This window comes from Siniperca chuatsi, linkage group LG9, assembly GCF_020085105.1.
Source record: "Siniperca chuatsi isolate FFG_IHB_CAS linkage group LG9, ASM2008510v1, whole genome shotgun sequence".
Lineage (NCBI taxonomy): Eukaryota > Metazoa > Chordata > Actinopteri > Centrarchiformes > Sinipercidae > Siniperca > Siniperca chuatsi.
In genome coordinates this window covers 15,330,717-15,355,722 of record NC_058050.1, presented here as the reverse complement: position 1 = coordinate 15,355,722, position 25,006 = coordinate 15,330,717, and the positions used below count along the sequence as shown (strand labels likewise).

Sequence of the window (25,006 nt, the reverse complement as noted above, 5' to 3'; positions counted from 1 at the left end):
CCAAAGCGGATCATTAGAAAACACCAGTTATTTATTTGACATCTGAAAATACAACTTTTGTGAATCTTGTAAAATATACCTTTTATAAGTCAATATGAACTTTATTTAAAACAGTTAAGTTTTAGTAATATCACATCAAAGGGGATGGTTCACTGAGATGCAGTACCCTGTTCAAGAGTCCTGTGGAAAGTTTCTTTCTTCCAAACAAACACACAGCACCATATTAACGGGTCTAACAGTCAGAAATACTTACATGATCCAAATGTCTGACAAACAATCAACATAATTAATGTAATCTGTTGTGCTTAAGTGAAAGAAAGAATTGGTAAAGACTACAGTTATTATTTTTTCCTTCTATACAACATCAAACAGTGACTGGCATGACATTTCTCATTTATGAGGTCGAACTGCAAAGACGCCAGGGCATAAATGTAGCCGAGGAGGAAACGGGTCTCAAAAATATGACAGTATTCTACATGAATGAATTTACAGTTTGAAAATTAGTTTCAAAGTCTGTACAGTACTGACATGAGATGAATTACTGGAGGCATATGTACTGTAAACTGTGACACTGAGGTATCATTCTTTTCAATGAGCAAGCCCTCCTCATTTTTGCAGAATAAATAACATACAGATGTAAATTTAAAACAGGACATGACAAAAAAAAATCCCATTTGCTTTTAAAACATACTGACGCAAGGGACAGTATTTTCTTCCAATCCACATGAATAGAAAGTATTCCTTAAAAAATATTTTGCCAATAAATAAGTACACTTCCTGTGTGTTGTGAGTTGCATAGTGTGCTAGAAAGGAATCTGGCAATTCAGATCAAAGTGACTCAGCTTTGATGCAGCTTTGTGCGAAACCTAAATTCACACGGCTGATGTCCAACACTTTGTCCGTTTGTGAAGTACAGTGTTGAATCCTCCATCCCTTCACGTGTCTGCTTTCATCCCAGACCTAGTACCTTGTACAGCCACGTCTGTCCAATAGGGGGTAAAACATCAGTAGACCCAGCTGACTGGAACCCACTGCGGCTCTATGAACAATCGCTCTACCACCTCCTGCAGTTTGTCAAAGGCCTTGTCCAGATTGTCATTGACAATTGTCAGGTCAAAGTAGTGGCTGTATGCCCGGCGGATCCTGGCACTCTCGTCCACAGTCTTCTTCAAATCGTTCTCCTGTTACAGAAAAGAGATTCAGCCGATTAGAATGATGGAAGCAACAGCCATTCACAAGTAATGACCACTGAAAGGTCCATCATCATTTATAAGTATTTTAGAACCTTAAATCTGAAAACTTACTGTGAGTAGTTTGGTAGTAAGTCCAGCATCTATCACAGCTTTGTGCATAGCTCTTAGTGTGTCCAGTTCAGGAGCAGCAATAAACACCACAAATGGCATAAACTCAGCAGTTTTCAACACTTTCAGGGCCTGGGCAGAAAATATAATGTCACAACCAAAGCTTTAGGGAAAAAAAGATCTATACATAGAGTGTGTGCCTTTGACTAACCTGAGGGTTGACGTCCAGGATACAGGTACAGCCTGCATCCACCACTTCATGGATAGAGTCGATCTTGGTACCATAAAGGTTGCCATCGTACTCTCCGTGTTCCAGATAACGGCTCTCCTTGATGTCCTTCTCCATCTCTTCCCGTGTCACAAAGCAGTAGTTCTGGCCATCTCTCTCCTCTTCCCTTGGACGGCGTGACGTGACTGGAGGTAAAAGGTGAGGAACGATGTTACATGTACCTGGGCAGAAAATATACTAGCTACCTCAACTGTCTATCTCACACACTCACAGGGTACAGTGGTTCCATATCGCAGAGGGTTCATGACAATAAGTCTGTTCTTCAGGCTCCGCCTGCCAACTCCCTGGGCTCCAATCAGAATTAGCGTTTTCCTCTGAAACGGCGGCATCTTGGCTACTTCCTCATAGATCTGTAGCTCATAACGGTCAAATTCTGTTCAGGGCAATACACAGGCTGGATGAGTACCATATTATCATCTATGCACAATTTAACACTGCAAACTTTTCACTAAAGATTAGAACCAGTGGTGATACACGCCTGCATTCTTTGAAGTGAGGTACATAATTTTCTTCTTCTTTTTCTTCGGAGTTCGAGTTCCGCAGAGCATCCCTGAGACAAATTTTACAAAGTGTCAGATCACCACATGGTGGTACTAAAGGCAAGGGTTTTACTATCGTGACTATCATGATAACTAAACAAGAGTAGCTAAGAGCATGGTGTGTGTGAACATGACTTGTACTGACCTGTACCAGAAGTATCATAGTCTCTTCTCACAAAAGCTTTCCTCTTCTCCTCCAAGAACTGACTGGGGATGAGACCAGTGGCTCCACCAACAACTTTGCGTGCCTACATGGAAATAAGAATAGTTGAGAGAGACTGAGATGATTGGTTTAAATATTTCTCATAGAAAAAGGAATACCATCACAAACATCTTCCTCCTCATCTTTAACTGCCTCTTGCAGCTTTAAACAACAACAAATCCCACCCCACTTCTGATTAGCTGTGCAGCTCTCAGCACTGTCCTCCACCACTGCTGAGCAAAATGTGCTTACTCACCTGCCACCAGTTGGGGTCCTCCTTGTTGACTACATGAAGGATGTCTCCCTTGGAAAAGGCCAGGCCTGCCTCCTTACAGGGGATCAAGTTGTCTGTGGCTGGATTATAGTTGAAGTGTGGCTTCAGATAAACCTACAATTTAGGGTATATCAGACAATTTAATTATACAAAGAGCATAAACAGCAGGACTGCACAATACCTTAAATCCATATTAAAATATATTGTCCAGTAGTTGAGCAGTGATTCATAAATACTTCATGTATCAACAGTGCCATGGCTGTAGAACAAACTAATAATGTGTCTGACAGCTCTTAAAATATCAAAATAACATAACTTTAATGAGTGCATGTCCACTTTATTTCCCCCTATACACTCATAATATTCAATTAGGCACTTATATTTCAAGCTCTCATGTTCCCTTTCACAACTTCTGCCGTTATCTGTTTACACCGTTTCCGATTAGATTTTATTGTCTGTTCTGCATTTGTGCTCTGTAGCTCTTGCTGTCCATGCTCAAAGAAAGTAGTCTGAACAAGGTGGATGAACATTGACCACAACTTTGAAAAGAGACCAGTGTGAGCAGTCAGGAAAGTTTTTAAACAAACACAATGATATGATTACAATAAAGTTGTTGACAGATTCATGTCTATCAGTGAATTTTTACAACCTAGGCCTAATACACAAGTTAAACTCTTACCGTAACTGAAACCACACATAACCAAACAGTGGAATTAGATCATTCGATCCTCCCCGTGTCTGACATAAGCCTACATACTGTTCCTCAGTGTCAGCTGCTGTGTGCGCCTGTTACTGTAAGAAGGAGGGGGGTTCCACTGAATAGAGTGGTGTATGCCCCAGATAGTGTGTTAAGTGTTATTAATAGACCCTCCCTGGGCTCAATTTTCAGAAGCCTGGTATTCTGAGATAACCCAGGCCAGGCAGCTCTCAACCAATCCCTGACAGGCACAGTACGACTCCTAACAGCCTTGTAAACATGTCACACATCCTGCATTCTGGTGCACTGATTTCAATATTTCAATCAGGTTTAAAAGAGCTAATCAAAACAAACTAGTAGTCAATATTACAGATTTTCCAGTGTAACAGTTTCCCACAGGTGAAAAGCTTGACAGGAAAACATAAAAATGCAGCCTCCTCTTTCCTCACCTGTGGAGGTGCCGGTGTGTCTCTGTAGCTGGGAAGGACCTTGAGTGTGATGCTCCCACTGCAGTCCCTCAACAGCTCCTGGAGTTCATGGGGGTTGCTACCGACCTCACGACCGTTCACCTCGCGGATTATGTCCCCTGTGTGCAGCATGCCCTGCCTGTCAATCGAGCTTCCATGCAAGATCCGTGCTATCACCATCTCTCCCCGCTCCACACGGAACGTCACCCCCTAAAAGAGAGTAAGAGTCATTTAGTATCATACATCCGCACTTCATAAATCATACGGAAGGTCTGTTTCATGGGTCGTTCTGTCTGGTTGCTGTGAAAGAAGCAACTCATGCCGAGTCACTACATAAAACTGAGTGACCCTGTTCTAACAGATGGTCAATAAAAGAAGACATGTAAAACATTTAGCCTAACAGGAGCGTTACATGCACCTCTGCAGAGCTGTGGTGGATATAAATTACTGGCTAACTTACCAGTGGTTCCCCAGCTTTCTTCTGGATGCCAATCATCCTTACAGCATCAGCTGGCATGAGTGAACTCGTCAACAAGGCATCGCTGTTCACCACAGCGTGGGGCATTTCATAGCACTTTGCAGCCACTTTGTCATGAGCCTCTATCAAAGACTGAAGCAGAAAAAACAGGAACAAGAGAGAGAAATACAGACAAAATATGCTTAACAGTCTGATTTCCATCACCTTTCAACAGTGACTGGCACTGCAACACACATTTGATATATTACCATGAAAGAGTGAAGACATAAATCACTTTACTGTACACATTCCTATATAAAGAGACACTTTTATGACTGCACTGACAGATGACTAATTGATATATAGAGAAGATAAGTCAGTTTTGTTCTTACCCTAGAAGCCACAACATAGCGTTAGCATTGGTCCAAGACTACAAACTGCATCAGCAAATGTGAAGATTTACTGAAACAAGTAGGTGACACAGTATTCTCCCCCTGACTTTACCCACATAACTCAGTCTGCTATTGGCCCAAGGACATACACCCCCACCCTCCCATGTCAAAGCTTGTAAGTGGTCAAGAAAGTGCGACAAAGAAGCAGAGCCGCCTGACTTCCTGAGCTGCCGGCACTTCAGAGAATATCAGGCAATGGTTGGTGTAAAAAGCTCTAACATCCATTCCCACACGATTAGCACACAAGCTAGACCATTCACTCTACAAATCTCTGATCTATTCACCCCAATTAAAGCCAGCAAAAATTGTGTACAAGAGGAATGAGGTATAGGATACCTTAAAGTGAGGCTCCTGAAGGAGTCTGACAAGCTCAGCAGTGGCAGCATCTTTTTCTGGCAGGTTGTTGAGGGAATCCAGGATTTCTGTGACCAGCTGAACATTATCATCCCGCACAGCTTGTAACTTAACTTCCTCAAGACGCTCATGGGCCTACACACACACCAAACAAATTACCATTTCATCAGGCTGTTTGCTGAGAGCTTGGAATGACAAGCCAATCAACCTGTTTATTTGTATTAGGGATGGGAAACATTTGGTTAGAGTTACAAATCCTGATTTTTAAACCACAGATTTTTTTTTTTTTTTGGTTGGTATTTTTAAACATATGAAAAGCGGGTAAAACAATACTGAAAGTGTGGGGCTGAAACAACACATTCACTAACTTTTTGTCTTTTAATGTATTCTCATAACAAAGTCCTAATACTTTCTGGAAAACAACATCTTTTCACTGGCAGTGGGCATACATAAACATTTTTGTCCACCTCGCCTATTCCTTTCACGTAAATCTTGTTTCATTGTCCTAAGGCAGCTGCCGTCCAACTAGCTGGAATTTATTCATTTTGGTGAATCCGGAAATTGTTTGACAACGCAAGATAATATGAAAAGCATTTCACAGTGAATTCCTTCACCAGCTACACTGAGCACACGATGGGCTTTGGTTCTGTTTTGGCAGACCGTCGAGAAAGAGGTAGATAGACAGGACACCCGACAGTAAGGTGCACAAAAGGATAAAATCTTCTTTCATGGTAATTTTGTATTTCAATATTGATGTATATAATGTATAGTACATTTGTGGGAACCCGTTGTGCTATGTTTGTGCTACTGAGAAGAGTTTAACACCCTGCTGAAGGCTTAGTTTTATCACACAGGGAAATGAGATCATAGGGTTAATCCTCAATTGATATAACACTATATTGTTTCAGGTGTTGCTGTTGTTGTGTTCAGACACTGTATGTGAAATTACAGAAGTGTGACACCATTAAAATGCCATGTTCTTGTGACTTTTATCCGAAACATTAATGGCTCTTAAATCAAACAATCCCGGTGATACACAGAAGACACAGAAACTACATACAAGCCCACATCTAACATGAAATAAAAGTAATATCTAAGGAGAGCAGTGCCCCATTTGTTAGAAATTAGGACAAGAACTTGCCTTGCCAGGTTTTCTATAGAAATCATTCTATTCATAGATATAGTAGATGAACCTAATGACCTCAATCTGCAATCTGATTTATTCTGTTATGTAAGCCATTTGTTCATCATGCTGTCAACCTATTTTAGCTATGTGAAAATTTGATTTAACTGGTGTTATAAGGAATGTTTTCTGTCTACTCAAGCTTAAACAAATACTCAATGTTTTACATTCCTTTTAAATAAATAAGTAAAAACTACAGATGTGCTGTAACACCTTGCACAAAGCAAATCTGATGATTGTTTTTCTCTTCTATTGACAAGCACACTTATACCTGGCACTGGCCAGGAGACATTTCCTGCAAGTAATTTAAACCTTGACACCGGAACAGTGGGCACACTGCAAGATTAGTTAAAGTCACGGGGTAGCACATTACAAGATGCAGTTTGTTTGTGGGTACACACGCTTGTTCAAAAATCATGTTTTAGGGAGAGAGATCTCAGCCTGAACTATTTCTCCCTCCAGCCCACAAAAAATAAGCATTTGCCCATTGCCTACCTAGTTGAAACTTGACATTGAGCCTCATAGGGTACACTGCCAGGAAGAGTTAGTTGTCATCTTGCACATGTAGTGACACGTGACACTTATTACACCTTAATTTCCCTGGGTTTACATTAACATTTGCTCCTCTTCTCAATTAGAGCTTGACGACCAGCTAATGAGATTACAACTGTGTGTGTGTGTGTGTGTGTGTGTGTGTGTGTGTGTGGGTGGGTACTACATAAAGCTGGAGTAGTTGGAGTGAGTGTGTGTGTTACCTTGGCGAGGGAGCGGACGATGGGGCTCTCCATGATGCCTCTGAGGAAGATGAGGTCAATATCTTTGGCTCCTGTGCCTGATGGCAGGTCTTTCAGGTTGTCCAGTACCTGCTGCATGGCTGAGGGGGAAAAATACACGTAAATTATTGGGCTAACAGAATGCTAACCACTTTCTTTACTTCTTTTGAGCTTGCAAATTACTTGCTTTGTGAATGCAGGCAGAAATTTTGTGACAAACAAAGCTCATTGCCAGTAATAATGAAAATAATTAAATTTCTGAACCAATGAAAACACTGATGAAAAAAACAACAAAACAATGTGACTATAATAAGAGCTTACAAAGCAAGAACAATAAGTGGACAGTCAATCAATGGGCCAATTCACAGAGAACATCCCTTATTTCCATTGCAGCAGCAACAAGCACACAGAGTCACAAAGGAGTTGTTCTACTAACAGTTCTGCCTTGTAGAGGCTGGGAGGACACAGCAAGAAACTGGAGCCAAAAATATAGCTAGTAGTTTGATTAATCAGCCAACTTGACGCAATACAATTGATAATATAATATATTTCTGTACTTCCCAGTAATTATATTTCCATTAAAATAGGATTCGTCTTGCATTCTGTTTTGTGAAGTAGACAGCAAACTGAGATATGACAGGACAATTCACAGAAATAAATGTAGTCGCTATGGAAGCAGAAACATTTGGCTGTTTGTTTGTTTTTTTGCTATGTGTGGCTATTGTATTTCACAGAGGGATAAATGTGAAAGTTCAGAGGCAGCATCAAACACACCCACACAACTATCTCTGGGCAGTGGTCACATTACCATTCAAATGGTAATGAAATTACCAACATTGCAACAGTTCCCGAATAAAAGATTAGCTAGGACTTCTGTCTTTGACAGCTTACCTGTGCCAGACTTTGCACTGGCCACAGTCATGTTTAATATTCCTCAGCTCAGGACGGTGAAACTCTCTTAACACAGTCAAAAGCCGTCCAACTGCCCGCTTACAGAAACCAGAACAACTGGAGGGCTGGAGAAGGTAGGAAACCCGCTCAAGTTAGTATACTGTGTGCTAAGATCACCACACGTCATATACAAGTCATGTCATGAAATGAAGCAAGCTGACATTTACTAACATGTGTTGCTGTTGAACAAATGCAGATACAGTATAGAAGCAAGAGACACAAACTAGCACAGAAAACATTTGTTTGTCTTGGTGTTTAATGCACGTTAGCATGGAGGGCTCTTATGAAATAAGGGAATGACAAAGAGGGCCAATGACTGACAAAGGTTGAGTCTCCCATCCTTCTGACTAAAGGTTGTGCCAGCCACACACAGAGAGGCCCCTGCGGACTCTGTGCAAACATGATCTCCAAAAACAGTAAGGCAAATACAGACCTGCCAATGCCTTTTAGGGTGGGTGAAGTATGGGCCTTTTGAGCATAGGCAGCCCCAACTCACCTACAAACTGTGTTCAAATCATTAGTGCAGCACTCCGACACGGAGCCCCACGTTTTCTACAAAACACTCATCTGGTATCTCTGGACTAAAGAGAGAATGGAAAGGGGGGGGGGGGATCACATTATTCTTATTATTTGGTGAAACTGTCCTAGACAGCTTTAAAACCATCCTAGGTATTGATAAAAGCAGCTCATGCAGGTAAGTAAGCTCCTCTCTACTCCAACCTGACTTCATTTCCCAGACTTCTCCCATTCATTCAGTAGTGTTGTGATGCAGCCATTATGATTGGCCAAGTCAATCACATGACCAATGTCTGTTTAAAAATACTCATTACTACCACCAAGTCAGATGAAGCTCAGCTCAGAAGGAGTGAGACTATGGAGTATAAATTGTTTTCTGTGGATTGAAAAGGATAGAAAGTTGTAACTGAAAGAAGCCTTCCATTTTATGGGACACATTTTTGTGGCCTATTTCACCAAATTACTATGAAGATTGTTCTACCTGTTGTTACTGCAGTTCTTACTGTTCTGCACCTGCCCAAAATAGTCTGTTTAGCTTTATACAGTCCACTTTATACAGCATGTTCCATTCCATGTGCAGAAACATGCATGGCTTTCAGCAATTTGTGTCTAAGTAAGCAGGAAATTAAAGCAACCACTGCGGCCGGCACTTTCTAAAAACTTTTAAATCAGACCTATTTACCTGTTTGCTATAGGCTACAATTCTCATCATCAAACCTCAAACTGGACCAAAATTACAGGTTTATGGATGCTAAAGTAACCTTGTCCATTCATAGCTGATGATTGTGTTAAAATACACTAATAGCACATTAAGCCAAATCAGCAGGCCACTATATTGGCTGATGTAAGCCTATTGCAGGTATATCAGTATCTGTGTATATATTGGTAGATGATTAACAAGAAATGAGAGTCACCCCTCGTGGACTGTACTTTACCTACTGACTATACATGTGGACACTATTTGCACTGTATTTATATATGTTTACATATACATATTTTTTATTTTTTACTGTATTCCATATCTATTCCTTACATATCTCTAATGTTGTGAGACTGAAATTTCTTCTCGGGGATAAATAAAGAGCTACCCTACCCTAACTGCTATGGCTATGTTAAATATGGGTAAAAGGAAGGAGGCCTATAATACCATTATAAAACTATTTGGTACCAGGCTTCAAAGGTTTCGAAATATAGGTGTGTTAGAATTTGTGAGAAACGAGAAGTCCGATACCTCAGAAAAGTACATTATTAGCTATCACCCACTTTGAACTCATTCAAATTTTCATGTTAGAAGCCCGTCTTGATAAACGCGGCTCAGTTGAGCCAAAAAGCACACAGTTGCTTGAGACACCTACACCGCCTATCAAACATGAGGAGCAGCCAGGTGGGAAGTGAACGCTATGTGCTTATTGTGGCAGGTATTATGCCATGGAATGACACTAAAGTAACTTACAGTGGAGCTAAACCAAAATCACCCTTCAAGAAACGTCTTGGCTGCAGTGGTTTACATTTGCTGTCAAGCTACATGCGCACTGGGCACGTGTAACCACTTCCAACGTGAGGCAACTTAGCTAAAAATGATAACTAGCGCTAGTAGCCATTGGTAGGTAATTAGCGGTGGTAAACGCTAATTTTAGCGTTAACACACAACAATCAGATATTATTTGAAATATGTTAAACTGCAGCTGCATGCTGTCAGTTCCTCGGCAACGTTAGTCCCACCAGTGCCCGTCCCGTGCAAAGTTGGTGCTAGCCATTGCTACTCTGTGGCTCATATGCAGACAAGGTAGCAATGCTAATGATTGCTAGCAAACACTGGTGTGCACTTACACACACTTGTAAAGTATCTTTCCGACTGACAAATACCGTTACCATAAACTAAAAAAGAAGCTAGCAAAATTAACCTAGCCAACTTCGCTTGTTAATTTTCTCAGGCGATGTAGTAGTAGTAGTAGTAGTGAAGTACAGTTAGCTGCAAGTCCAGTAATTAGCTAGTAGCTGAGAGTAACATCATGTGGCTCAGACTAGCTAGCTAACGTTAGCTGGCGGAAAAGTGATAGCCGAGAAACTAGAGGGTCCGATGATGAGACCGATAAGATAAGTGTCTGGTAAAATGAATGAATGATACATTACCTAATTTATTCAGTATCATCCAGTCACGCTTTCATTATTCCCTCCATTTCAGTTTCCTATTTCGCACATCATTTGCGCAATAGTAACTTGTTAGTGCATTTTCAGTGTACCTGCCTGCGCCTCTTGCCTCAGTTCCCCGTCCACACAGACAGTTTTATGCTAATGACATCCAATGCCTTTCAAGTTATATCTAACCCATTGAAATCCTCCCCAACCCACCCATATAATCTATTGTAAACTTTACCCTAAAATAAATATCGGTAGTTGAGAAAAGGTGTATGGAAGTAAACTCCATCCATGGTTTCCATCAAATCCAATTACCCCGAAACATAAATATGAAATAGGCCCACCCTCTGGCTGCTTTTTATTGTAGACTGTGCACACTACTCACTACAATATTGTGATTTGACAGCCCAGTATAACTATTTGATCACCATAAATTCAAACATACAGTAGCCCTATGACCTTGTTCAGTTTGTCCAGCTACCAGGACAGTTAATTCTGAAGTTGAAAAGTGTGGCAACATAGATGGAAAATTAGAGCTTTACTGAGTCTACATATTGTCAGTGGAGTAGTGTACTAGTAATAACAGATTTCTCTTCTTGCACTGGCAAAACATCATGCAGAGGAATAGCTATTACTGCATAGTAAACAACCTATTTAATAAACTTTGAGGATCCACTTACCCCATAAGGAAGATATACTGTAGATCTTGCTACCATTAATGGTACCTGTGATATACTATCCCCACATCTGGCTATGAATAATCTCATTTGTACCACCCATCAGCTGCTGAAGCTTCTTTATAGAGGACCAGATTTGCCAGCATTCATAGTTATAGAGAGCCAGTAGCTTGGACCAGGTGTCACAACAGAGTTAACCAAATTCTCTTGTTGCGTGATTTGCTTTTGATGTATCCAGGTCACTTGATAGGATTAAACTGTTAATCTGTTTTCAGGCAGGGTGCAGGTACATCTCAGCAGGCTTGATATAACAAGTGAAAAAAATGCAACACTGTGGTGTACTCAATTTACAGCTAATTTCTGTTTTACTTTCCATCAAATGGAACATTAGCAGCAAACATGACTTACAAGCTATTTGTCCCACTTGAAAAATTCTCAAAATATTTAGATGCTGGTGCACCACTAGAGAGCACTGTTACTCCATCAGTGAATGACACACAAGCCATTGTTCAATATACCTACTGTGTGCTGTAGATGCTAAACAGCCAGCTAGTAATCCTTAGTACTTGTCAAGCCAAGTGAGTAAGATGATGGGCATACTCTTTCAAATTTTGTTTTAGTAGCACTGGCAACATTACAGACCAAAGTGTTTGCATTACACAATATTTATTCCATGCAGTACACGTTCATTTCATGTCAGTAACAGAATATGGCAGCAGCTTTGTGGTAAAGTCAGCCTGGATATGACAGCTCAAGCAGCATCACCACAGTGGCAGCCCATCATACCTACAACATAAGGAAGCCACAAGTTGCATAAAAAGTGTGTTCTTTATAAACATTAAAACCTATGTAAGATGTTTTCCTGTCCCCATTCACATACAAGAGGAAGACAGATTATTAGAAACATCTTATAATAATAAATATTCTGTCAAATACAATACCACCACTAACTACAAACTTTAAAATCAACACTTCGTGCAGTGTGAAAATTATCAGCTTCACAAGAATAGATTAATTGCATGGCTGTATTGAATTACACTAGATTGTATGCAAGTTTGTATTTTTCTGGTATCTCATTGTAAGTGTTTATACAATACCATAACATTGACATAGACAACACAAGTTAGTAAAAAAAAAAAAAAAGCTTTACAAAATGTATAAAATGCAAACTAGCATGGTCATTTTGAAATCATTTACCCGACATAGTTTGATCCTGGAATACTCTCTGTGTTCTCCCTCACCAACACATCTGAGAATACATTATCTGGGGTGTCTCTTTTCCCATACCTATGCATAAAAAAAGAGTCAAGCAACATATCAATACTTCTTTGAATGTACTTTCAAAACTACAGTATTTTATAGAAATTCAAGAACTAACCTCTGTCTTGTAATGAGATTGATGTAGTGTCTTAGTGCCGAATAATATTTGGCGAGCTCCTCAGGTGGTGCGCCTTCCCCGGGACTGGCAGGCTTGGCTGGATATGCATTTATGCCAGAGTGAATACAAGCCAGCAGGCAGAGAGCCAGAATATTCAGCGACATCACAGCGCTGGAGCGAATCCTGGATCACAGGGAAAATTAATAGTCAAAATGCATAATAAAAAAAATTCAACGATATCACAATGCTAAAATCAAATATAAGCTCCATATTGGATTGATACTCCACCATAAAAGCTGCCAAATACAACATTACTTATTGACTTTCAATCAAAAAGTGTGCCTTTAAATTAAATGGTGAGAAATACAAATTTTGCTTACATTATAATGCAACACTTGAAAATACTGCTGTAGTTGGTTTTCTCGCTGTTCAAAGCACCTCTGTCAGATTCCAAACATTGCCTGTGTTTTATACAGTGTGTGTCAGATGGGGAGGGAGGGTGATTTCATTCACTTTTAGGGTACTCCTGAGAAATGTCTATTGCCCCATTAGTTTAGTAATTCCTGAGTGAAACAAATGGCGATACTCAGTTACATTATTGTGAAAAGACCAAAACATGTAAGGTGTCATGGCATTAGATTCATTAAAATGTTAATTATTTGACTTGATGGTGTACATGTTCTATGTTTTTTTTAATATATTAAAATTAACTGTATTAGAAATTGACTGCAGATGGTCAATATGTGTGCTTTGAGGATTTAATTATTCCTGAATTTCACTGATACAAATTTGTGTTTTATGACACGATCAACTCCTTTGCAGCAAACAATGAGTTTAATAAAGTCACAGAGGTGCACATAATTGATTCATATCAATTTGCAATGTTATTTTATCCTTGATTGTTCTTGTTTCCACATTAAGTACACTAGGAAGGCCTTACATATTTGAAGGGTAGAAAAGAGTACACTTGAACACAGCAAATTTCCCTTTCGTTTAAAAATAAATTTTAATTATCAGTGGAGTGATGTTGGCAAAGTTCTGGCACAAGCTGAGGCAAACCTTTATTAATTTAGAGAGTCCGCTTGAGAGTCACAACCAGCATGACAAATCTCAATAAAACCAATGATGTGTAACTTCAAATGGCTGATGATGGTCTGTTGGTTTCACATTAAGTTAAAATACGTTAGGATTCCCCAGCAGTTTGAAAAGATGATGTTTCGGTTGAAAGAGAAATTAATTAAAACTAAGGGCAGCTACAGTCCTTGTTATCACGTGATGATAAAAGTGGCTTTTTCTGCAGGGTCTTGGTATAATACTTCCATAAGTGATTCAGTCAAATGTTCTTAACGGTTAGCAGTTGTTCCAGCCAGAAGTTCAAAACTGCTTCTTAAGTCTCAAACTTAAATGTTGTGAATGTAAATCCACTGATTTTGCATTCCCTTAAGATTGCTTCTCATGTATCTAATCTACATGAATGGAAAACAATGGCACAACTCCACTTTAAACACTACTGACTGACATACAGTTGTTTTAAGACAATAACTAAACCATTTTGGCCAAACCAGCAAGCATAGCTCCAAATTACACCAAATCCTACAAGAAAGGTCAGTCAATCACTCAAACCCATACATCAATTCCAGTTGATAGAGGGCACAAAAAGCTTTCAGCCCTTAAATGGTAAGATGACTTTAATAGCAACTATTTTCTTTGAAGAGCACTCTCCTGAAATTTGACAGTAGATTGGTGCTGTTGTTTCCAATGACAGTCATATGAGAACTCTATTCCAGAGCGAGGAAAAGTACACACGAACTAAAAACATTCACATTATACACCAAATATCTGGATGTTACATGCCAGAATGACTTCTTTCAGTCAGCAAGTGTTAACATTTTAATACAGTGATTTCAATAGATGGCACAAATCAAAGTGTCACTCCCAAGCTATCCTGTTTAAGGTCAATACAAATCTGTCAACACGAATGCTCCAAAATTTCTGGATAGCAAAGTAATAAAACACTATCAAAAAGAAATAAATTGGATATGCAGTGAAGAATATCATTTCTACTTCTATTTCTTCACAGGAGTGACACCTTCCAACACAAGGAGCTTAAGGAGTGGAATTATAAATTTGCATGCTTGCAACAACAAAAACAAAAGAAAAAATTAACAATATGCAATTATACTTTACTATTATATACTGTCATACATTTTTTTAGAGTCACTGGTGTTTTACTTGATGAAGAACCATTAATTTCCTTTATTTCTGAAATAATGGATGTGCTGTATGGAGAATGATCAATAATAAATGCCTGATTTAAATACTTAAGTCACATCAGCCTGCACAGTGCCTTGCTGACAAATGAGGGCCAGGTGGATAAAGCACAGAGGCCTTTAAGTGTCATGTCTGATACGGTTGATGTGCTCCCTGGTAATAGTCGTCATAAACACCGTCCACTGAGAGAGACTGTAGTCAAGTGCCAACCCACCTGCAGGAAACAGACTAATATCAAAGAACCTAAATACTCATTTGATTTTATACTGCAAATACAATGCTGGAACACTAACAGCACATAGGGTAGATGGGCTTTAAGCAGAGGATTGAAGCTGAAATTCCTGGTTGGGGGTTTGTAGAGATAAATGATTTATTCCCAGCCAACTGCATACCAGGGAGAAATGAATAGTTACAGATTAATTTGCTCTTTTCTCTGTGTGACATAAGGTTGCTATATACATTCACTGATGCAAATAATGCATGATAAACTTTATACTGTATGTTTGCACTTTATTAAGTGCAATGAAATGAACAATTCTGAGCCACATAGTGTACCTTATACAGCAATAAATCAACTATGCAAGACGGATACTCTGCTACTGCTGTTTCCAAAAGCTAACTAATCTCCCTTTTCTTCACAAGCTCCTCCATCAGAGTATATTAACACCATGGTCATTAACGGCTACACAACAGTGGATAAAATGGCTGTGCAGCTAATGAGAACATTAGCCACAGTAGCAACTTTTGAGTCAAACACAGAACTAATCTTTTTCTTTTACTCATTTCAATTTTCCCTTCCCTGGTTTAATACTGTTTGTGACACAAAAGATCCAAAGGTTAAGCAAAGGATTGCATTAATTGGTTTTGTATAATCTCACTCATGTGCCATCATTATCTCTAAATAGCTCGCAAATAGCAATTTAAAATGGTTATTTGTCTTTAGTTCAACTATAATATTTAAGTATGATCAACAATTTCAAGCCCACCTAGTTGCATTTTAGTGGGGTTTTGATGTGTGTAAAGCTGAGATTCACTATTATCCTATTAGTGTGAGTCATTCTTCATGTAAGTACAAACAACACAACCACAAGTCCTGTCTGTCAGGCTCTGCGTAGGCATCTCCTGCTTCATTACATTTTTACATTTAGCTAATGTTCTGATCCAGCATGACTTACAACAAGTCAATGAAGCGGAATGGTCACTTGCTAGGAAGTTATGTGGGTATAGAGTGTATGTATGTGTGTGCATGCACTCATGTAGTATCTGTGATTCTGGTCTATCTGTAGCAGGTATTTGGAGTTTAATTTTAAAAAAAATGCACTTTTTAAATCCTCAAATGATCATTTATCAATGTATTTCAATGTGATGTCATGACAGAAACTTTGTGTAATCAATATCAAAATGTGTAATCGAAAAACACAGTACATTGTTTAGAACAGCATAGCATGGTATCCTAAATGCTGGTTACTTGCCAGAGACTGCACAGTTACAGACTGTAGAAGCTCTTTAAGTTGCACTAGTGCTGACCGACCTACCTGTGTGTTACCAATTCACTGAGCAATCTTTTAGCACATGGAATTGCTGAGTGTGAATGCATGTCATGACTAATACTTTGGCCAACAGCTTCTCTTTTTCCTGGAAGGAGCAATTGACTTGTTTGATTTGGCTGAAAACATCGACTGAAATGGCTTGTTTTGGTGACCCCACATAATCATTTGTATAAAGAAACATTTGCTCTAGGCAGACAACACACTGCTCAGTGAATGGGAACCATAAGTGGAAGATGAGAGAGTATACTTACTGAAGTTCTAGTACTTTAATATTTCCTTTTCATGAGACTTTATTCTTTATCTCCACATCATTGTTTAGGTAAATATTTTATTAAAGATGTTATTTTAACAAAAAAAAGAAGAAGAGACCAGTCTTTGCCATGAGCACTTTAAGTTTGAATAATTATGTAAAATGTACTGTTTGTATTTAGAACGCAAGATTTCTACTCAGGATTTGAAATTCATTTAGCTACAGGTTGGTTCAAATGTTAAAAAGGCTCTGACTCGCCAATCTGCGGTTACAGCAACATCACCTTTACACACATGCACAGAAAATGTGTTCAAAGTACGTTGTTAACCTTTTGATAATTAATATATTGTCATGCCTTTATACAACTAAAATCCATCTTGTCAGAGCAAATATTTACTTAAAATAAAAAATAAGTAAATGTGGCTGAGTAAAAACCCTGTCACAATACAAGGAAATATTTAGAGAATAATTTTAAGATATTGAGAATGGTAATAAAATAATTTATTTTTAACCATCAAAATATGTTACAACATATTGACTCAAAAATCATTCAAAACATAAACAATGTTATTTTACAAATACCATCTGACGCCCTGTGATGGTCAAATAATATGAATAAGAAAGGTGTATACAATTCCAACTCCAAACACAAAATGTTGTTTTTTGTCCAAAGATAATTTAACTGACAAACAAACAAACACTTTTTACTTCTCCTCACAGGGATAGGAAAGGATGCATTCAAAGTTACAACGAAGCAGTAAAGTCTGTGCACAACTTAGATGATTTGTCTTGTGTTGTCACTTTGCGACTTCAACATCATATATGAAGTCTTCTGGTAGCGTCTCAGCAGGGATGCTCTTCAGCTGCTCATCAAAGGTGCGGAGAGTCCAGAGTTTCTCCAGTTCATACACTTCTCTGGTCTCTGGCAGCATGAAGTGAACAACCAAATTCCCTGAGACAGAGAAAGGAGCAGGAAAGTGAATACCAGTGGCAACTCTATTGACAAGCATCAGTTTGCATTTACAAAAACTAGAATTAGAAGATAGGATCTCTAACTTTACATACCGAAGTCAATACACATCCAGTCCTCTGCATCCTTTCCTTCAATCTTGACATTCAGCTCTCCATCTTTCTTCAGAAACTTGTACTGGAGGAAAATCATTCTTCGTGTAAGTTTTAAAAAACAAAAACACAGGTTGCACATATCAACATTTAACAATGAGAAAATAAATGTTAGTTACCACTTTAATGGCATAAAGTGCCATTGCGCGGAGGTGTCTTGGTGATACACCACTGACAACAATGAAGTACTCTGCGTATTTGATCTGTTCTGGTACTTTAATCACACAGATGTCCACTGCATTTTCCTGACGCAGTAGAGACACCAGCACATCGACAGTGAATTTCTCAGAGGACTCTGGAGAAAACAAGGGGTGAAACATTTTGTGTGAATATCCAAGCAAGAAATCTGGCTGGACAGTATGTGAATGCTACATTATAGCTTTTTTTTTTACTCTTTACATGGTGGCTAGTGAAGTGCTATTTTTGCTGAAAGAGAGAAATCCCTTCACATACAACAATTAAAGCAATGCAGGGTGCCTGAGGGACTTAATCCATTACAGTATTTAAGGCTGCAACTAACTGTTTTTCATTATCCATTAATTTGCCGATTATTTTCCTGGTTAATCGTTAATCGCATTATCGTTCAGGCGGCAAAATGTCAGAAAACATTCAAAAAGCCAGTCACAAGTCCTAAATCTGAAATGATTCATAGATTAGTGAATCCACAGGAAACTACTCAGCAATTATTTTGATAATCAATTAATCGTTTTGAGTACTTTTTCAAGAAAAAAAGCCACATATTTGCTGGTTCCAGTTTCTCAAACGTGAGGATTTGCTGTTTTCCGTTTATGATAGTAAACTAAATATCTTTGGACAAAACAAGCTATATTAAGATGTCACCTCTGGCTCTGGGAAATTGTGATGGACATTTTGCACTAGTTTCTGACATCTTATAGACAAAATGATCAATCGATTAATCAGGAAAATAATCCGCAGATTACTCAATAATAAAAACATCATCATTATTTGCAGCCATAACAATTTCTTAGAGCCCAAGGTGATGTCTACAATTTTTTTGTTTTGTTCAACGAACAAAAACCCAAAGATATTCAGCTTAGTGTCGCTACAAATTATTATTGTCATTATACATTAATCTGCCAATTATTTTTCTACTTGCCGCTTAATCATTTGGTCTATTAAATTGACGTATTCAAATATCTGGTTTTGTCCAACCAAACATATTCAGTGTATTATCACATATGGTGAATAAAAGAAGCAAATCTTCACATTTAATAAGATAAAATCATAAAACGGCATTTTTATTGAAAAATTACTTAAATGATTAGTTGATTAACAAATTAGATTAATTTTCAGCCAATTGACTAACTGATTAATTTTTCAACTCTAACTCAATTTACTATAATGCGGGAGTAGGAAAAGGAAAATATCCTCACATTTAACAAGCTGGAACCATCAAATCAATTATAAAAACATCTGCCGAATAATCTGTCCATCGATCAGTTAATATATTAATCGACTAACCATTTCAGGCTTAAACTAACATCCACTTACTTTGACTCGGGTGACTGCTGTCACTGTCCTTCTCATGTGATTCCTCTTGAGACACGACAGTGCTCCTCTTTGAATTACTGTTTTCACTACACATCTCTGAATAAAATCTTTTTGTGCCTAAGTGACGGGTGAATACATGATGCCATTGGTGACATGATGATACATTTGCTGTAAAACGAGTCTTGGAGACCGAACAGACGCTTCTAAAAAGACCCGTTTGCTCCAGTAAAACGCTACTTTTAAACACTGATGATACCAGTTTCTTAGAGCAACTGAGAATACTCATGATTTTAACTTGTACAACATCACAATATCACAGTCAATGATATCCACGAGTCTATCATGGGCTAAAAACAGGAAATGACTCTCGTCCTTGCCTGGTTTTTGATTGGTTCGTACGACTTCTTCGTTGGTTTCTGGGCCTGAAATACATGAAGAGCACCCCCCACAGACCACAAAAGATAATGACCTCTGAACTCAGGTTGTTGCTTCTGTATACAAGTGTACAGTTTACTGCATTTCAGGATTATAAATAGTCCTGTGATTAAGACTTTGCCTTAGCCTAATGATACTGCTTTAAATCTGTGAAACAAAACCACAAAATCAGTTATATAATAAATAGTAAAATGTCTCAGGATATTTCACACACTCAAGTCATCTGGCAATGCTTGCTCATCCTGCTTTGTAAGTTGTCCCTCTGAGCAGCAAATGTTTTTGACAATCTTGCTCTCGTGAGATAGAAACTGAATTGTCATCATGTCTGTAAAGTTTTATGTGGTAAATGACTTCTGCAGTGTCACTGTGTCAGATGGGCATAGTCAGGTTATACAACGCATAATTGATGGCAAATGAAAAGCAAGAGACATGTATGAAACTAATTCTTTACATTTATTTCTGTAAGAAACATTTATGAATGAAAAATCCTGAAAAATGTACTGTTTTACAAAATCAATACCTCTGCCCTGTATAAAAAATTGTAAACATTATGAAATTTCAATAAATCCACATGAATTCCTGAGGTATAATCTCATTGGTCAGTACATTGTCATTTAAATCACATATGTAAACAAAACATTGTTGTGCCTGTATAGATCAGAGCAATGTACATTTTTGTATATTTTGTTCCCTTTGTTTGAATGTGTATTCACTTTAGTCCTCATTCATCAGCACAGTCAGAGTCCATAATTACATTCAGTCTCAAGCCCACAGGAATATGGTCCGTCAGGCCAGCCAGCTGGGTTATAAAAGTCAACTCTTCAATTTCCTGGATAGAGACAAGGAGAGAGTGTGTGTTTTTTTATGATGCGTTATGCTTCTTTGTGAGAAGTGACAGTCAGTAAGTGACTGCCATATGCAAATGCTTCATGAATTATATGTGGTATCTCAAAGTAACTTCAAGGAGACTGAAGCAATGGACAAGAAGGAGAAGACTGAGTAGAGGAAAGAGTAAAAACACACAGGGACACGTACTGTTCGGCAATGCTTTGTAATGGAGTTTTCACGGTACAGGATGTAGTCGATCCGACGGCCAACCCACGGCTGGCCAGTCTCAGGGTAAACCAACGGGCAGTCCCCTGCAGGAACAGGAGGGGAGATATACTGCTTTCTCAGTTCTTCTCTCTCCAAAGTCCTACACAGAGAAGACAGACTTCAAATCAGCTTCAGTCAACAAACAGTGAGTGAGGAGTTCTGGTCAAAAGATATTAGTAATGCTGTGCCGCAGAGGCTTAAGGGTGTACCTTTGCAGATTTTCTGCGGTATTTATGTCATCTTCATACAACGTGGGCTGCTCCAGCAGTGTACCTTAAGATGCAAACCAATTAAATACCCAATGAATTGTCATAATTTGTCATGTATGTATGCAATATTTACTGTAGTCTAATGGTTTAAAATGATATGCACCAATGACCCAGGGCTTCTCTTTTCCAGGCCCTGCCCTGCAAGGATCTCTGTATTCCTCAAACAGACAGTGATTCTGTTCCAGGGTATCATCTAAACAAACAGAAAAACATGTTTAAATACTAAAAAATAACTTTTTGGTAAAAGATGCTTTCAGGAACAAAAACAATTATATAATAATTTAACAGAAGAATAGAAAATTGTCAGAGACACAGACGCACCAGGTGAGCAGTTGTCAAAGTTGAAATCTCCACAGAGTACATCAAAAACAACGTCCTCATCGTCCTGTCTGTTGGCAGCTTGAAAATCACCAATCCACTTGATTACCATGTTCAACTGCTGACAGCGAATTTCCCCTTCACCTGATTAGAAAACACAGACCAGCTATCACAGACAAAGCTTATCTTTGTTATCTTAAAGGAAAAAAACCCAAATTTTGAGTTAATCTGAGCAGACCAAATCAGAAAATTAGACTTGCCCTCTGGTGCATGAAGATGTGTGCAGCTAAAATAGCCAACCACTTTCTTCTGTTTCTGATTCTGTCCAATTAGCACCTGAGAATTTCAAAAACATCAATACATCATTATATGAATATGAATTCTGCAACACAAAAAGGACAGCAATAACTGATAGCGACTTCACACATGATATTAAGCAAGGTACCTTAGCAGAAAGAAGGCCCTTGGCGGCCAGTGCGTCTTCCCCACGGCTGTTGGGAAAGCATTGGTACTGGGCCTCGAGCACAGGGAATCGGCTGGCTAGGAACAGGCCACTGTTGAAGAACTTGAAAGAGGAACAGCTGCACGGTGGCTGGCAGGCATACACACCAATGTCATACAGTATGTGTCCAAACACGGGTCTTAGTACTTGGGTGAGCTTCTGTGCTGCCCTCTTATCAAACACCTCTTCTAAGCACAGTATGTCCACATTCGCTGGAAACAATGACGACACTTCCCAGGGTATATTGTCCTGCAGGCGGAGACCCTGGGAGAGCAAAGCTCGGGGAGCACTCCACTGACCTGTTCGGCCTTGCTGATTGGAGTTCTGATTGGAATTGAAAAGGGGAGATGGTGACTCAGTCGAGGGCTCTTCTGTATCATCACAGGGAACACAAACCACGTGACTATTGGAATTTGGGATTGAAACATGTCCTTCAGCTGAGTCTGACTGGTGACCCACTGGTGGCTGTGCCTGTCTATCAATGGCCCCATATGAAGATGAGTTAACTGTGGGGAGTATGCTGTTGGATGGGCTGAGAGTCCCACAGCTGCTGGGAGAGTCAACAAAAATGCGGATATGGGGTCGACACACACCCTGCACAATGTGCTGACCAATGGCAGCCGCCCTGTGCTGGGTGTGCCCCAGGTTGTTGAAACGAGCCAGGCTGTCAGGCAACAGACACAGGTTGGCTGTGGCAAAACCAAATGATGCCTTTCCTTCCAGCTCAAAGCCCCTGTGTATCTCCTTCTCTGGTGAGGATGGTGTCTCTCTATGGTAGTAAAAGGGCCTGCGGCAGGCCTGAAGAGGTGCCCAGAGCAGAAAGCCCAAAAAGGCCAAGGGAGCTGTAGCGAGAAAAAGAATGAAGAAAATAATGGAGCCGAAGAAGACCTTGAGGGGGTGGAGGTAGCATTCCTGCTCCAGTCGCTGGGTTTGCTCCAGGGTGGTGGATTTGCACACAGCAATGAGACGATCAAGAAACCAGAAGCAAGGCAGGATGAATGCCCATCCCACAGCATGGATGCCTGCAACAAACCCATTAGGAAATGGAGACGCCTGCAGGGCCATACCTCCGCCCCTTTTCTACGCAACAATCAGGATGAACAGCATCGGGACTTCCCGTTCTAGCTTCATTCCTGTCTCTCCTTCATGGGCACCACTGGACACTAAGACAGGAGAAAGAAATTAAATGTTATGACATGGCCCTAGTCTACCCATATAAACATTTACATTGTGGGTTCTCAGGAATAACTGGCTTTTACTTTCACATTGACTTCATGCCCATACATGCAGTTGTGGAAAACATGAAGCAACAGACAGCAGTACTGACATGAATCCAATGGCGTCAGATGCAGAGGGAATGACTGGCATACTGCACTCTTATGCAATGCATCATGATCACTTTTAAGGAGGCAAAGAGAAAAACCAGGTGTAAAAAGCCTTTAATCCAGCTGTTACCATCTGCAGCGTCTCTGACCACTGGCATTATGAAACTGCAATGATAAGCATCAAGCCTGTCTGAACACCACACCTTTGTGTATATTTACAGATTAATTAACCAGTCTAAAGCCATTGGATGTGTCAAAGGTAAAACTTAACACAAATATTTTTTTAAATCTTGTACCGATACATTTTTATTTTAAAATATTATATCAAATATAATAGATTCACAACAAGGAGTCTGGATACTGTATATTTTACTGTGAAAAATCAGACCATAATGTTTTAGTGTGGATTTGCCATTTAACGTTAATGTGTTGCATTCAAGCGTTCACTTCCATTGTAGACTTTGAACACTAAGACAAGCTGGACAAAATAGGAAAGTCATTTACACAATACAACCAGGAAGTTGCAAACCCCAACACCACGACTACACATACATAGACCCAATTCAAAGCAAACTACTATAACTTTAGCCACCATGTAGGCGTTAAATAGTCATGGGACGCAAGCTTCCCATGTCATTGAATCTGTTCAGTCGACACTCATACAGGTAGGTAGATGGGTCTCAGCAATAGCACTCTGATCGCCCGTGTGCAGGTACGCTAAGCTAACAGTTTCATTTTATGAACGATTCAGAACGACTTTAAAATCTAACTACATAAATGTTGGTGTGTATGACCGCATACCGTTGCTGTATCATTATAGCACCTGGTTATTGAAATCTCACACTTAATATATGCTTTACATACATTTTAGTTATCACAAATGAAAGCTGTCACCTGTCCTGTTGCGTAGCTAGCTTAAAACACTCAGCTAACGTGGCAGCCCAGATGGTCTTACCTTAGCACGAAAACTGGGACAGTCCGTCTGATGAACCCAAACAGCGAGCAACCTGCTTATGTATTTATTTTATTACATTTCTTTATTAGATTGTCACATGTTCAAAGGAAATGTGTAGTTTTTATCTTAAAAACAGTTCAGCAAAGCAGTGCCCTTGACCATAAACCCACCCTGCTCTCAGCGGCTCATCACACTGGCATTATCAAGCCACACCCTAATGGCGTTGTCATGGTGACGGGCCGTCTGCACGTGATCTTACCTGAGGCGTCCTGTCACAGGCTAGTACGAGCTGTTGTTTTAACTAATGAATAGGATAGTTACTATGAGTGAGTACTTTTAATTAATAATATCCTCAGCTAAATATGCAGTGACCTCTGGAAACCTTTTACACTAAAAGACAATATAGATGAAGACTGAGCCACATCATTAAAATACATGCTTTATATCTCATTACCTATATATATATATTTTTTGCATTGATCGCTTGATTTATTACTGTTATTGGACAATTTATTGTGAAATTAACCTATACCACATCACCATGGTTGCAAGCAAAATTAATTTTTTTGTTTCTGTTTTGGCAAGATGTTCTTCATTTCTTTCCAATAACCTGTAACTTAAAGTATTAACCTTCATGCAATTTGTGTTAACAAGAAAGGCCCTGCATAATAAGAACAAAGCATAATGTACACTGTGGAGCAAGCTATAGTCCTGCATGTGTGCTCCAAACTAAGGTTGCTGCAGAATAAATTA

The 25,006-nt window shown here is 39.2% G+C and overlaps 4 protein-coding genes across 9 annotated transcripts; all 4 read right to left on the bottom strand.

Moving 5' to 3' along the window:
• Positions 1-10: 10 nt before the first annotated feature.
• On the bottom strand, positions 11-10,751 carry pals2a (protein associated with LIN7 2, MAGUK p55 family member a). Of its 4 annotated transcripts, XM_044207451.1 has the most exons (13): positions 10,589-10,743; positions 7,880-8,004; positions 6,971-7,089; positions 5,015-5,167; positions 4,230-4,379; positions 3,752-3,979; positions 2,588-2,719; positions 2,275-2,377; positions 2,069-2,140; positions 1,802-1,963; positions 1,513-1,715; positions 1,305-1,433; positions 11-1,181 (listed from the first exon to the last, which is right to left on the bottom strand). In XM_044207451.1, the coding sequence occupies exons 2-13, from the start codon at positions 7,908-7,910 to the stop codon at positions 1,005-1,007; spliced, it is 1,659 nt and encodes a 552-aa protein (XP_044063386.1). In that variant the 5' UTR covers positions 7,911-8,004; positions 10,589-10,743; the 3' UTR covers positions 11-1,004. The 4 variants fall into 4 exon arrangements, with proteins under 4 accessions (XP_044063386.1, XP_044063387.1, XP_044063388.1 ...); XM_044207452.1 differs by lacking the exon at positions 7,880-8,004 and having other exon boundaries at positions 10,589-10,751; XM_044207453.1 differs by lacking the exon at positions 7,880-8,004 and having other exon boundaries at positions 10,699-10,733.
• A 1,169-nt stretch (positions 10,752-11,920) lies between these two features.
• On the bottom strand, positions 11,921-13,086 carry LOC122881357 (peptide YY-like). The gene is made up of 4 exons (XM_044207438.1): positions 13,030-13,086; positions 12,650-12,832; positions 12,469-12,558; positions 11,921-12,057 (listed from the first exon to the last, which is right to left on the bottom strand). Coding segments are annotated over exons 1-4 (300 nt in total). The 5' UTR covers positions 13,032-13,086; the 3' UTR covers positions 11,921-12,032.
• Positions 13,087-17,199: 4,113 nt separating this feature from the next.
• malsu1 (mitochondrial assembly of ribosomal large subunit 1) lies at positions 17,200-19,717 on the bottom strand. Its single transcript, XM_044207437.1, has 4 exons — positions 19,355-19,717; positions 17,962-18,137; positions 17,786-17,867; positions 17,200-17,672 (listed from the first exon to the last, which is right to left on the bottom strand). The coding sequence occupies exons 1-4, from the start codon at positions 19,638-19,640 to the stop codon at positions 17,518-17,520; spliced, it is 699 nt and encodes a 232-aa protein (XP_044063372.1). The 5' UTR covers positions 19,641-19,717; the 3' UTR covers positions 17,200-17,517.
• Positions 19,718-20,223: 506 nt separating this feature from the next.
• On the bottom strand, positions 20,224-24,490 carry smpd5 (sphingomyelin phosphodiesterase 5). Of its 3 annotated transcripts, none has more exons than XM_044207436.1 (8): positions 24,424-24,490; positions 21,917-23,136; positions 21,732-21,807; positions 21,475-21,615; positions 21,257-21,346; positions 21,094-21,157; positions 20,825-20,984; positions 20,224-20,618 (listed from the first exon to the last, which is right to left on the bottom strand). In XM_044207436.1, exons 2-8 carry the CDS (start codon positions 23,036-23,038, stop codon positions 20,511-20,513), a joined length of 1,761 nt encoding a protein of 586 aa, XP_044063371.1. In that variant the 5' UTR covers positions 23,039-23,136; positions 24,424-24,490; the 3' UTR covers positions 20,224-20,510. The 3 variants fall into 3 exon arrangements, with proteins under 3 accessions (XP_044063371.1, XP_044063370.1, XP_044063369.1); XM_044207435.1 differs by having other exon boundaries at positions 24,193-24,462; XM_044207434.1 differs by having other exon boundaries at positions 24,254-24,461.
• Positions 24,491-25,006: the final 516 nt, after the last annotated feature.

Excerpts from the sequence above, each read along its gene's own strand:
- malsu1 (XM_044207437.1), bottom strand. The coding sequence starts at position 19,640 with ATGAGTATTCTCAGTTGCTCTAAGAAACTGGTATCATCAGTGTTTAAA. Across the intron at positions 18,138-19,354 it reads CAGCAGTCACCCGAGTCAAA|AGTCCTCTGAGAAATTCACT; the intron begins GTAAGTGGATGT and ends TGTTTTCTCCAG. Across the intron at positions 17,673-17,785 it reads CTGGATGTGTATTGACTTCG|GGAATTTGGTTGTTCACTTC; the intron begins GTATGTAAAGTT and ends TCTCTGTCTCAG.
- LOC122881357 (XM_044207438.1), bottom strand. Across the intron at positions 12,559-12,649 it reads AATCTCATTACAAGACAGAG|GTATGGGAAAAGAGACACCC; the intron begins GTTAGTTCTTGA and ends TTTTATGCATAG. Across the intron at positions 12,058-12,468 it reads CCAGGATCAAACTATGTCGG|GTATGATGGGCTGCCACTGT; the intron begins GTAAATGATTTC and ends CTTATGTTGTAG.
- pals2a (XM_044207451.1), bottom strand. The coding sequence starts at position 7,910 with ATGACTGTGGCCAGTGCAAAGTCTGGCACAG. Across the intron at positions 5,168-6,970 it reads TCGTCCGCTCCCTCGCCAAG|GCCCATGAGCGTCTTGAGGA; the intron begins GTAACACACACA and ends GTGTGTGTGTAG. Across the intron at positions 2,141-2,274 it reads CTATGATACTTCTGGTACAG|GGATGCTCTGCGGAACTCGA; the intron begins GTCAGTACAAGT and ends AATTTGTCTCAG.
- smpd5 (XM_044207436.1), bottom strand. The coding sequence starts at position 23,038 with ATGGCCCTGCAGGCGTCTCCATTTCCTAATGGGTTTGTTGCAGGCATC. Across the intron at positions 21,616-21,731 it reads ACATCTTCATGCACCAGAGG|GTGAAGGGGAAATTCGCTGT; the intron begins GCAAGTCTAATT and ends TTTTCTAATCAG. Across the intron at positions 21,158-21,256 it reads AGAGAAGCCCTGGGTCATTG|GTACACTGCTGGAGCAGCCC; the intron begins GTGCATATCATT and ends TTGCATCTTAAG.